This window comes from Balaenoptera ricei, chromosome 20 (assembly GCF_028023285.1).
Source record: "Balaenoptera ricei isolate mBalRic1 chromosome 20, mBalRic1.hap2, whole genome shotgun sequence".
Lineage (NCBI taxonomy): Eukaryota > Metazoa > Chordata > Mammalia > Artiodactyla > Balaenopteridae > Balaenoptera > Balaenoptera ricei.
This window is the reverse complement of record NC_082658.1, coordinates 53,742,963-53,755,785: the sequence shown is the minus strand read 5'-3', so window position 1 is coordinate 53,755,785 and position 12,823 is coordinate 53,742,963. Positions and strand designations below refer to the sequence as shown.

General features: G+C 48.1%; 3 protein-coding genes across 7 annotated transcripts in view; 1 reads left to right on the top strand and 2 right to left on the bottom strand.

Moving 5' to 3' along the window:
- Positions 1–165, bottom strand: part of NUP88 (nucleoporin 88) — a 29,736-nt gene extending 29,571 nt beyond the window's left edge. For both annotated transcript variants that reach the window (XM_059907728.1, XM_059907729.1), the window contains exon 1: positions 82–165. The gene's annotated coding sequence lies outside the window, so the exon portion shown is untranslated. The remainder of the gene's footprint in view (positions 1–81) is intronic.
- RPAIN (RPA interacting protein) lies at positions 14–7,198 on the top strand. Of its 4 annotated transcripts, XM_059907732.1 has the most exons (7): positions 244–382; positions 1,969–2,139; positions 3,159–3,219; positions 5,218–5,329; positions 5,479–5,542; positions 6,583–6,723; positions 7,052–7,198. In XM_059907732.1, exons 1-7 carry the CDS (start codon positions 302–304, stop codon positions 7,079–7,081), a joined length of 660 nt encoding a protein of 219 aa, XP_059763715.1. In that variant the 5' UTR covers positions 244–301; the 3' UTR covers positions 7,082–7,198. The 4 variants fall into 4 exon arrangements, 3 of the variants coding, with proteins under 3 accessions (XP_059763714.1, XP_059763716.1, XP_059763715.1); XM_059907731.1 differs by having other exon boundaries at positions 14–382; positions 6,583–7,198; XR_009499601.1 differs by lacking the exon at positions 7,052–7,198 and having other exon boundaries at positions 5,218–5,383; positions 6,583–6,604.
- A 67-nt stretch (positions 7,199–7,265) lies between these two features.
- On the bottom strand, positions 7,266–12,329 carry C1QBP (complement C1q binding protein). Its single transcript, XM_059907730.1, has 6 exons — positions 12,027–12,329; positions 11,263–11,413; positions 9,484–9,577; positions 8,196–8,291; positions 7,782–7,904; positions 7,266–7,646 (listed from the first exon to the last, which is right to left on the bottom strand). The coding sequence occupies exons 1-6, from the start codon at positions 12,241–12,243 to the stop codon at positions 7,497–7,499; spliced, it is 831 nt and encodes a 276-aa protein (XP_059763713.1). The 5' UTR covers positions 12,244–12,329; the 3' UTR covers positions 7,266–7,496.
- Between the last annotated feature and the right edge of the window lie 494 nt (positions 12,330–12,823).

Here is a 12,823-nt window from a genome sequence, read left to right as displayed (position 1 = left end):
TGAGACCTGTGTATCTGATTGCTTATTGGACACCTCCACCTGGATAAACCTAAACATCTAAAACCTTCCCTCAAGACTTACCTCTCTCAATCCAGGTTGAGCAGAGCTCACAAATGTCACTTCCTTAGTCTCCCATTCTAGGGTTGCCCAAGCCTGTCTCCGAGTGGGGCCGGCCGGAAGGACAACGCTTCCCAGAATTCCCTACGATCTGGTGCGACCGGCACGCAGGAACTACAACTCCCAGGATTCTGCACGAGCCCCGGGGGCGGGGCCTTCTGGCGGCGACCCCCGCGAAAAGGAGATGGCAGAGGGATCAGGGTCTCGGCGTCGCTCGCTGTATAAACTGGTGGGCTCGCCGCCTTGGAAAGAGACTTTCAGGCAGGTGAGTGTGGGGTTTGGAAAGCCTTGGCCGGGCTGTCGTCACTCCCCTAGTCCGTCCCGGCAACCGCTCTCCTCCGTGCTTTTCCTTCAGCCCAGCCGGGTGAAGCAGGTGTCCGTGGAGGTGGACCTGGAACCCGGGCCTCTCTCCTGTAGGTCCGGGCCTCGGCCACCGCCCGGCCACCTCCTGGAGTTTCTGTTCCTCTGGGTGTGGCGTTAGCCCGGGCCGGCCCGGTCCCAGGAAGCCTTCCTTTTGGACTCGGGTTTGCTTTCAGTGTGAAGTGTGATCGCGACTGCACCTCTGCACTTCTACATCTCTACGGTGGCACCACCATCACCCGCTGATGTCGGGTCGGTGGACACCAGAGAGGCACCTTGTACACTCACCGCAAGCGAGAGAGACGTTATGTCTATTCCACAGAGGAATAGAATAATTAGACATTATTTCTTTTTTTTTCTTTTAATTTTAAATTAAACTTTTTATTAAAATAATTGTCAATTCACTGACAGTTTTAAGAAGTAATACAGAGACATCTGTGTACTCTTTACCCAGTTTCCCCCATTGGTAATGTCTTGCAAAACTGTAGTACAATATCACAACCAGGGTATTGATACTGACACAATATACAGACCATTTCCATCACCACAAGGATCCCTCATATTTTTATTTTTATAGCCACACCCATTTCCTTTCCATCCCCTTAATCTCTGGGACCCACTCATTTGTTCTTCATTTCTATGATTTTGTGTTTTTAAGAATGTTATATAAATGGGCTCATATAGTTAGACATTATTTCTAATTCCGGAAATTATTTCTCTTCCTATTCCAAACTGTTTCTTCTGAGCCTGTGTAACTAAGTCTTAGCAGAGTTGTAGACGACGGTCAGTTCTGACCTATCCTGAGCTCAGTCTGGTTCCTGTAAGTACTATGGCCTGTCTTTCCAGGAATCTCTGAAGTAGTGGATATATCCCAGGAAAATAATCTGATGCTAGAAATGACTGTCGACAGCAGGATTTCTCAGTCCTGGTTCTTGACATTTTGAAGACGATAGTTCTTTGTTGTGGGGTGCTGTTCCGGGATTGTAGAATGTTTAGCAGCCTTCCTAGCCTCTACCTACTAGATGTCAATAACCCTACAGCTAGAGCTGTGACAACCAAAAATGTCTCCAGTCATTGCCACATGTCCCCTAGGGGACAAGATTGCCCGAAGTTGAGAAACATCGTACAGGATGGCGGCTACGAGAATCATATCTAGAGTAGCAAGAATTAGGAAGCAACCTAAGTGTCCTGTTAGCACAGTGGATGCAGCGCTATTATCACCCAACCATTAAGGAAGCTGGCATCAAAGATGGACTATGAAGTATGTCGATCTGGAAATAACGTGACCCAAGCATTGTAATTTCACCCATCTACATGTGGATAAGGGCTGGAGAGGAAGGTGCCAAAATAACAATAGTTGGGATTAGAGTTGAAATTTTGTGTCTATAAAATTCCTTTAATGTTTTAACAACTAATCTAAGAGGTGTTTTTTGTTTGTTTGTTTTTGACGGAATTGCCTTTACTCTCCCCTCACCTCTTTCTCCTTCCAAGGGATGCCTGGAGAGAATGAGAAACAGCCGGGACAGGCTCCTGAACAAATATCGGCAGGCTGGAGGCAATATGTCAGGAGGACCTCAGAACACCTTTCTAGTGCAGGAGGTGATGGAAGAAGAGTGGAATGCTTTGCAGTCGGTGGAGAGCTGGCCAGAGGCCTTGGCTCAGGTCAGGCTGGGATATGTGTTTTTAGCACGAAGGATGCCAGTGTCCTCTCTCTGCCTATTTCCCCAAGTCCTCTAAACCCATCCACCCTCCAGCCCCCAATCAGGATTCTAACGGCCTCTCACCCAGGTTCTTCTACCTTTATCGTTAGACTCTTCTAGATTAATTAATGGTTCATAAATACCAGGCTGTCGACCTGCTGCATCATTGCATCGTAATCACTTATGAAACTAAAAAGAAAGAAATTTCACTCATTGGCTCCACCCCTGGAACTTTTGATTCAGTAGGCCTGAGCTAGGAATCTCTCTTTTTAAAAAGGTCTCCAGGAACTTTCTGGTTCTAATCTCAGCCAGGGTTAGGAACTGGGTGTGGATAGGAGACCATTTACCCTGCATCAGGAAGAGCACTGGATTGGAAGTCAGTACTGGAATTCTGATCCTGGTTTTGCTATTGACTCTTAACTCTGCCTCTTTGAGCTTTAGTTTTCCCATTTGTAAGATGAAGAAGATAATGTTGTCGGTATTGTGAGGACAGTATAAGAAACATGTGGGAAGCTGCTTTGAAAACATCAAGGCTCTCTGTAATAAAGAGGCATTATTTGGTGCCTTCTATGTGTCCTACATTGTGCCAAATGTTTGAGTTACATAATCACAATTAGTGCGCACAGTAACCCTCTCAGGTGGGTTTTATTCCCACTTTACAGAGGCCCGAAATGAGGTTGACAGAGGTTAGGAACTTTCTAATGGTCACAGAGCTTTAGCAGAGCCATATACTTAGCTGCTACCCTATACTGTCTCCCCCAAATGTGGTACCATTATTTTGTCACTGGCTGGTTTAATCATCTGTTGATGCTTTCTCAGCATGGCCACGTTACCGCATTGTCGGTACATTCTACAGAAAGACTGGGTTGATTTCCTCAGTTAAATCTGTGTTCTTCAAGCTAGGCTCCAAGTGTGAATCATTGTGGGTCTTGTCAGCTGATCGTAACTTCAAACCTCTGCTGACCCTACTTTCTCTTGCAGTTGGAGGAGCCGCTGGACCTGGCCGTGCTGGAGGAAATCCAACAGGAGCTGATTGATCAAGGTGAAGTCTAAGAATAGTTCTTCCTGCCTATATCTCTAGCTGCTCTAATGCTGATGATTTTTTCTGAACAGAATGTTTTTAACTCATTATTTCCATCTTCAGTCGAGTGTCCAGAAGTCTCTGTTTTTACTCTAAGGTCTTGGCTGTCTGACTTCCCAATAATAATAGTCTTCATTGTTTCCAGGCCTTGTGCTCAGACCTCTCCTTCCATGCTATGGTTCTGTCCTTATGATGCCCCTACCAGGTAGCGTGAGACAGAAGAGAGTGGTGTCTTACACAGGTTGCACAGCTGGTGGTGGAGTTGGGAAGTAAAATCAGTTTTGTGAATCCAGTTCCCGTGTCTATCCTATCCGGCAGTACCTCTCTGTTAATAGATTAGTAGTAATCCTGTCACCTTACAGGATAGTGCATGATCAGATCTCTCGCGCTACCTAATCTAAGTACCTTCTCTTGTATCTGTTCTTTACTGACTCCCCAGGGTCTTGTGAGCATCCCCTTCCTGCGGAATCATAGCGCCACAGGGTGCATAATTTAGCACCTTATATAATTAAGTCATTTATTTCACATAGCCCTATCTTGATTAGGCTTAGCTTTTGTCGTCTGTTAAGTAGAGATAACAGACTGACTCTGTAAAACTACAAAACTATTTGTAGGCTTAAATAATATGTGTAGACCTAGAGCAGTGCCTGGCATATAGAAAGCTTTCAACACACAATAGCTATTATCTTGAGGATGCAAGAGCATGAACTCTTGGCCTAGACTGCTAAGATTCACTTCTCAGCTTTACCACTTTAACTTGTGTGGCACTGGGCAAAGCACTTAATCTCCCTGTGCCCGTTTCCTCATCTTTAAAATAAGGAAGTAGTAGTGAAGAAGTTAATATATATAAAGAACTTAAAACAGCATTTGACACATAGTGCTATGCAAACGTTAGTTATTATGATTGGCGTGTTGACTCCAGTTAGACTGTATATTCCTTGATTTTAATTCTTTTTTCTTTTTCATTGATTTTCTCTTTACCCTCACCTGCAAAACCTATCTTAGTGGTGAGACATAGGACTCACTAAATATTTCTCTTGGGGTATATTTAATTAAAAAATCTGTAGTGATAAGAATTTGCTGTGTTCTGCCATACTCAGTCATAAGGAACCCTCTAGAATAGAGGTTGGCAAACTTTCTGTGAGGGGCCAGATAGTAAATATTTAGGCTATTGCAGCTACTTAGTTCTGCTGTTGTAGTGTGAAAACAGCTATAGCCCATACATAAACCAAATGAGTGTGGCTGTTCCATTACAACTTTACTTAAAAAATGGAAGGTGGGGGACTTCCCTGGCGGTCCAGTGGTTAAGACGCCACGCTTCCACTGCACGGGCACGGGTTCGATCCCTGGTCGGGGAACTAAGATCCTGCAGGCCCTGTGACATGGCCAAAAATTTTTAAAAAATTAAAAATGGGAGGTGGGCTGGAATGGCCTGTGGGCTGTGGTTTGCTGACCCCCGCTCCGAAGTCTAGATGGTGAGCTCATCGAGAGCGGGGACCAGCCTTTTTCATCTCTGCACCCCAGGCCTACTAAGTACTAGGGCTTGTTGCGTGTTTGCTACACGCGTTCTGAACAACACAGAGCCTGAGTCTGTGCACACTGGCGAGCGGCTCACCTTAGACTCAGCCAGGTGGGCCTGGCGTCCGAAGCCGGCAGCGTCCGCGTTCTCCCGCTGCCCCTGGGACCCTGGCACTCTTCATCTCTGCTCCTGTGGCCTCTGGAGATGGGTGTGCAAGTTGTCTGTCTCTCAGCCTCATCACTTCACAAGGAGAGACAGACAGGAGGGGAAAGATCCAACAAGATGAAGCCTGAGCAGTAAATATCTAGCGATTGGTAGTGTGATTTTGCCCGCATTTTTCTCTCGTGTGGATGACGCCTTTGAAAGGGAAGCTTAGCGCTCAGGACAGGGCGACCCAGGTGACGTGCGGTGAAACACGCCAGCTGTCCTTTGCCTTGCAGAACAGTCCATCATCAGTGAGTACGAGAGGAGCTTGCAGTTTGATGAAGAGTGTCTCAGCGTCATGCTGGCTGAGTGGGAAGCAAACTCCCTCATCTGTCCTGTGTGTACAAAGTAAGAGTTTTCACAACCTTTTCGGCGTTATTTGTTCCCACCCCACACTCCAAGGTGAGTGGAATTTCCCCCCAAGCCTATTATCTGGGAAGGTTGGGGGATCCAGGTCTGCTGGCCGTAATGCTCTGGGATCCCAATTCTGCTTCCAGGTACAATCTGAGAATAGCAAGCGGTGTGGTCATGTGTCAGTGTGGCCTGTACATCCCATCTCATGTGAGTGTTCCTCACACAGATCGTGTCACCTCTGCACACATCTCCTCCCAACTTCATGTTCAGTTCACACTGGTAGCTTGCAGTCATCCATGGTGAGAATACAGACAGCGTATTTGTGAGGTACTTATTTATGTACCGCTGCTTAAGAGCTTTATAGAAAGCCCAGTTTAGAATTGGAAACACTTGTATCTGATTTCCATAAAAATTTTCCATATATGAAGACCCAGCTGTATTCAGAATTTTAAGTGTCAGTGGTCTTAAAATATAGGAGCCCTCTTATCTGACATGATGTGGCTAAGTTTGCCAGTTCATTGAAGTGGTAAATTATACAAATGAAACATTTTATAGGAAGTTTTAAACATATACACTTATTTGCCAGTCCTTGAGCGAGGCTCTGCTGATTGGAGAGCTGAGGGGTTTTTTGGTTTTGTTTTTTATAAACTGCTCTTAAAGCGCATAGTCTAGCATTTCCTGTTTTGTTTCTGTAAAGTGCATCAAGAAGCTGAGTGTACTTCAGGATTTTTCCTCCCCATCTTTTACCTAATTCAACACTTTTTTTATGGACTCATCTTTTTGACTGTTTCTTCAATATTCCACTTATCACAAAAACACAACTTTGTTTCATTCTCTTATTTCATTGGTTTACCTAGTAGATAATTAAATCAGTCAGTTACAATAGCAAGTTCAGTTAGCACAAACAGACGTAGGACCAAGCAGCACTGGCTCTGGTAAGGGTACACTTGGCTGGTAGAGGCAGAAACACAGGGAGGCTGGGAAGCCTCCCAGCTCTGGACGTTCCCGGTGGGTGAGCAGCAGTGTTTACGGCAGGAGTGGAGAGCGCTGGTCCATCTGGAGAGGCGGCGAGATGGACGTTATTTAAGAGAGCCTCTCAGCACGATCATGAGCGCTTTTAAAGGTCCGAGGAATCAAGCCATCACAGCGAGCCATAGTTACAGGATGGTATGAGGAATCGGGATTTTCAGCCTGTTGACTATGAGACGACTAAGGTTAGCTTGCAGTTTAACTTTTCTCTTTTTCAGTCTCCAGAGATGACAGAGCAGAAGTTTCGCGCCTGTTTAGAAGACAGCGTGAACGAGCACGGCACACATTGTCCCCACACGCCGGCATTTTCGGTCACTGAAGGAACGGAGGAAAAGTCCAGTCTTCTCATGAGCTGTCCGGTAAGCCTCCCACAGGACCCAGCGGTAAAAGCGGGTCAGTGAACGGGTCAGTGGTTGGTTTTATTCCCACCCTGGTAGAAATAGCTGACAAAGAGCTAAATGTTTAAAAGTGCAGTTTATTCTCTGAGGAACTTTACTTGCATAGAGAAGTGAAGTCACTCCAGTGAAAAAGGCCAATCATTCCCTGAAAGGGGAAGGGACAGAGGCAGCCCAGGTCGTGGAAGGAGCAGCACACATGTCACTACTGGTTACAACTTTTAACCATATACTGAGATCACTTTTGTGACTGGAAGAGAATTTAAGCTAACTTTTTTCTGTTTCAATTCAGGCTTGTGACACTTGGGCTGTGATCCTCTAGAGCCAACCCTGATGCACACGATCTACTGGGTTGGAAACAAGTTCTGTCTTGAGAAGGGGCCTTGTAAATACAGATCTTTCGTTTATAACTTATTTTGTATTAAAACGTTTCAAAGTCTTCTCCTCTGCTCTTTGTGTTTCGTAATGCAGATTGAAAGGGAAGGAGTAGAAATAGAAAAGACAAATCACCTTGGAGATTTTATTGTCCATCATTATGTTATACAAAAATCTAGAAATAACAGGTTTGTAGAGAAGAAATGGTAAGTAAGAGGCAACAGAAATAAGTTAATATTGAATTATTTTCCATGATATTGGGATGAAAACCATTTCAAAGCATGTACGGCTGGCTTCAGAGTAGGTGTTGTTCAGTGGCCAAAGCCTGCCGTAAAATTAAGGTGTTTGGCACCTTGTCTTCTCTATTGGCTTTTGACAAAACCTTTGAGGTCTTCGAGAAAAGTAATGTACTCCTGGTGCTCCAAGGCTGTGCTGAGCTCTACCAGCTCATCAGCGAAAGTGTTGTCCACCCCTCGGTCCGCAAGGAAATCCATTAGGTGGTCGTATAAGCCCTATAAGGAGAAACATTAGTTAAAAAAAAGAGAAAAAGGCACCCGAGACACTTATTAAGGTGCTTCTTCGTGTGGCCTTGGACTAGACCCTCCCCTGCAAGGCCCCAGAGCAGCACCACCCTATCGAGCACTCACCCAGTCCAGGGAGTCTGTGCTGAGCGTGTAATTTGTGTCCTTCCAGTCGGAATCGCCGGTGGACTGAAAGCTCACTTCCTTGATGGAGAAAATGTCACTCTGGTCCTCCTCTTCTTGTCCGATCTGACAAGAGACAATATTTGGGGAGAACTGAACGGTTTCCCAGGACAAGCCAGCCTCATGCAAAGAAAAGGGACTATTTAGAGCTTGAAACTCAGATTTTAACCTTGCTCCCTCACCCGCCCCCCAATCTTCCCAGTTTTGCTGGTCTGAGCTAGAAAATGTCAGCATCAGCTAAATGGGAGCAGGAGGGTCCCGGAGGCCCTCCTTGTCCCCAGGGCTGCCGGCACTCCACTCTGCGTACCCCGGAGGCCCTCCTTGTCCCCAGGGCTGCCGGCGCTCCACTCTACGTACCTCATCTTCCGGATAGTGGCAGTCCAGCACGAGGGCCTTGTTGCTACCATCCTTTACAACTTCAACCACAAAATTGGGAGTGGACGTCAGTTCAGGCTGGGGAGACAAGAACGAGTCAGTAAATGTCTCTGTTGGCAGGGGTCTGGACCGAAGGTCTCAGTTCAGGGGGTCTGATGGCCACTGCTATGCTACGGTGTTCCCAAATAAGGAGCCTAGGATCTTCTAACACAGAGTATTAAAGCCACGTACCAGCTTGTTCAGACAGACTGGGCTGAACCCATCCTGTGGATCCTTTCTAGAGTTGTAGACTATGTTTTGGATGGCAGAGTATCGTATATTTAGTACAGCATTTCACTTCTATTAGCCACGCTACTTGTTTAAAGAACATACAAGGTTACATATTAGAACCTAATACATACTAGGTTCTAACCTAATTCTACAAGGTTAGAATTAGGAAATCTGAACTCTAGCCCCAGCGAGAGTGCCAATTAACTTAATCTCCTTGGGCCTTTTTCTACATCCATACACTGCAAAGCTGGCCTAAAGCGCCAAAATCCCTTTCCAGCTGTTTCGGGATCTTCCTTTATTACAGCCCAGGACGAGAGGCTGGTGCCTCTGGCTAAAGCAGAACAACCCCGCCTTTGAGGGTGAGCCAGCCAGTGTGTGTGCCGGGGCGGGGCGGTCCTAGTGCTGGGCCAGCGGTCCTAGTGCTGGGCCAGCGCTCCAGGGAGCTGAGCTGGGTCGTGAGACAATACCATGCCAACCCAGCCAGAAAGCCTGCGGACCCTGTGGCCCTCACACTGGCTGGTTTCTAGGCTGGGCACACTGCTTCCTAAAATGTTTGAAGACTGAGCACCATCCAGGTCCAACCAAGAAGGGCAGCACCTTAAGGAGAGACCCTGCCAAAGTCTCTGATGCCCCTACCTGGTGTTTGCTACCAGCCTGGGACGTGTTAGAGCATTCCTCACTTGGAAACGCGCCAAATGATAATTTACCTCCTGATCATGGGAAGGGTTAAGACAGTTTCAATTCCTTTCTGTTAAGTGAACACAGGGCAAATTATAAAGCCTAAGCCTAAAGGTAACAATTTACTTCGCCCCTGGGAAAGAAAAGGGGCAACACAGTTCTGGTGCTCTACAAGAAAAGGCCCAGGGATGGTTGTCCTTTGCCTTCTCTCCTAGTGTTAAGAGAATTTAAACAAAACAAAAACCAATGCTCCTTCGCCAAGCCTCCAGGATTGCCTGTAAGAACTAGGAGGTTCAGGCTGGTTACAGTGTTACAAACTTACCTCCTGTTCTTCAACCTTCTGCCCTTCAGAGGGTTCCTCCTCCCCATCATATGCGGGTGGAATGCTATTGTTAATGTTGAAAGTGACAGTGACCCTAGAAAGGCAAGAGAAAACACAACAGAGGATGTCCTCTTAACTGAGGAGTAAATACTGAGGCTTGCTACAGTTAAAAACGCTGCTGAAACAGCGCACCTCTGACGTGCAGAACTTCCAAAAGGCGGGTGCCTGCATCCCACCCACAGATAGATTCAGCAGGTCCGAAGTGGGCCTACTACGTGTTGGCTGCTGGAAGCCAATTAGGCACTTGTTCCTCAGCCAAATACAGTCATGTGTGAGCTCCTGTCACCAGGCCAGCATCCAGGGCTCACTGCCAACCTGTGTCCACTGGCTACCTCCTGGCCACAGCCAACTGACACTGCCACCCTCGTCTTTCCAGGGCACCTTCCAGTGGTGAGCAGCTGAGAAGCTGGGGGCAGGGGGCAGAAGCCTCCTTTAAAAGCTTTTCTCCATTAGAAGAAAATCTGCCCGAGAGGAAGGGAAGAAGGAGCAGTGGAGGCTGTGACATCAGCTGAGGGTGGAGAGCAGCCCCGGCCCCGTGAAGGGGGGGCCTCACAACGAGCAACGCTTGCTGGGGAGCTCCCTGGTGGTCCGGTGGTTAGGACTCAGCGCTGTCACTGCCGTGGCCTGGGTTCACTCCCTGGATGGGGAACTAGGATCCTGCAAGACACAGGGCACCGCCAAAAAAATAAAAGAACATGCTGCAGGACAAGCTCATTCCTCAGAGCAGTTGTGGGAAATTTTATCCTCACAAAGCAGGCCACAAACACCAACTAATGACAATTTTAAGTTGCAAGAACCTTCACCTGACATACCATGTTCCAAGATTTGAATCTAAAATTGAGAGATCTGGAACGAGCACTGCGGGGTTGCAGACAACAGTACACTGTAACCACTCCCCTCTGGAGCTGTGCTCACTGGCTGCCTTGCCGGTGCGAGGTTTGAGGTTCAGCCACAAAATCTGTCTACTCTGCAGCAGTGCGGACCAAGCTGACGGCTGGGCACAGAAATGCAGTTATGTTCATTAGAACATTACTTATAATGGCCCCAAACCGCCTATGACTTACCCCAGGAAAGTGGTTTAGGTCACGTTACAGAATACATGATTGACCTATGAGGGGAAAAACACTACACCACCAAAACAAAACAAAAAAACCGGAACCCTACTTCACAGCATATACAAAAATTCACTCAAAGTAGATCACAAACAGCTTAAGCAGGTCAAAGTCTTCCCATCTTTCTCATGGTGACCCTTACTATACAGCAACCCCACCCTCATCTTGCTTTCTCAACTATAAACAGAGTAGGGGCTTTGTTTTCCTCAGCCAAAGCCTGTAGTATAGTAAGTCAGCATTGCAAATCTGAGATTCTGTCAGTGCTGTCAGAATTTCTGAATTTGCGTGCCTAGATTTAGGCAAGGCATAGCTTCCCTCACCAGCAAGGGTTTAGTGACTGACACCTCTACTGGTCCAGCAGGCTCCCAGCAACGTGGCTTCGGTGCTACTTGCTTATCATCTCCTTATTAACTACCACAGCACATAAGTGTGCAGTGAATGTACGACCTGGAGCTTATGAAGTTATCCAAATGAATCCTACGATCTCTCGGAAACCACGTGTCTGTTAAGTACCTGCCTTAACTAAAGGCTGTTGTGGATGAGTCAGGGCAGGTCCTGCAGGGTCATGGATTTGGTTCCCTGGAGTTCATAGGCCCCCGGTACTTACTTTTCTCCAGCAACTTTCCGCAATAATTTGGCTTCTGTCCCATTCACTTCCAGCTCCCAACCTCCAGACATCTTGGGGAGAGACTTATACTTCTGAATCTTCTTTTCCTCCTTAATCTCATCTTTGAGGAATTCAACAAAAGCTTTGTCCCCTACAATGGAAATAAGTTACAGAAAGAGCCAATCAGTCTAAAACGGAAAATGACCCAGGTTACTACAACCAGAGACCTGGATTTGGGCTGTTTCTAATACTTCTGCTATTAACGGTGGCTCTGGGAACTTAATGCAACTCACATCCATTAAGTCTCAGTTTCCTCATCTGTAAAAATGCCGTAAGCTATCAGTGGGAAGCTGAGCTCGGATTCTGGAAAAGTGATTCCCAACAATGAACTCCTTACCACGTTTCAAAATAAAGCAAGAAAAATTCGCAATTACCCTCTTTCACTTGCCAACAGACAACACCACGCTACTCCCAACCGCGACCTTGGGCTTTCGCAAAGTTCCATTTTCGAGAGACTGAGAATAGAGTCGGCCTCCAGGGCTTTACAGCATCTCTCCCCGCAAAGTGAAACAGAGGTGGGGGAAGACGGGAAATGCGATCACGCGTAGGTTTAACCCGCTGGTCGCCGATCAGTGGGAGAATGTTCTGGACTTCGGGGGAGGTTCCGGGCTGTCCACGCGTGGTCTACACTTCCTCGTCCCGGACTCCCCGCACCACCCAGGCCCTGGCCCCTCACGCCCCCGGCCCACGTGCACGAGTCTTACCTTCGGTGTGCAGTCCGCCGCAGCCGCAGCCGCAGGGCCCCCAAGGCCGCAGGAGACCGGGCAACTGCACCGACCCCGCGCGCACGCTCAGCAGCCCGAAGGGCCGGGCGCACGGCCTGGACGCGGGCTGCAGCAGCGGCAGGGAGGGCGCGGCGGCGCGGATGCCAGCGACAGCGGTGCCCAGGACGCGGGGCACGCAGCGCAGCAGCGGCAGCATTTTTGCAGCGGAGGCGGCGGCGGACACGTGCAGATACGAAACACAACTCTCGGCAAGAGCGACGACTCTTTGCCACTGCGCCCCCTAGATCTAGGGCCGCCGCCGGAAGTCCCACCCCCTCCCGGGAAGTGCTTCCGCGCCGCCGCTTTGCAGACCGAAGGCACAGCGGGCGGGAATGCGCCCTCTGCTGGTGGCCTCCGGAGAGGCCTGGAATCCGATTCCTGAACTTCTTTAGCTGAGTCGGCCTGAGTCTGGTGTCCCAGGCTTGCTGTTTAATTGGCCAGCATCCGTTCTCTCCAGTGGCTGCTTACACTCTCCAAATTTCCATCTACTGTTCTCAAGCACGGCCAGGCTTTCTATGACTTCGTGGAATGCACTCTTGCCACCACCAACTCCCAAAGACCAGCCTCCGGGATCACCTCCCGTAAGAGGCCTTCCTGGAACTTCCTCCTCTCTTCCCTGAAAAACAGACTCATGCCTGTGCGACTCGGCCCCTGTGCTTCATTCTTTTCTCAGCAGAAACCTCCTGGCACTGCTGGTTTACCTGGCAGCTGACCCTCACCCCCACCAGACCCGGAGC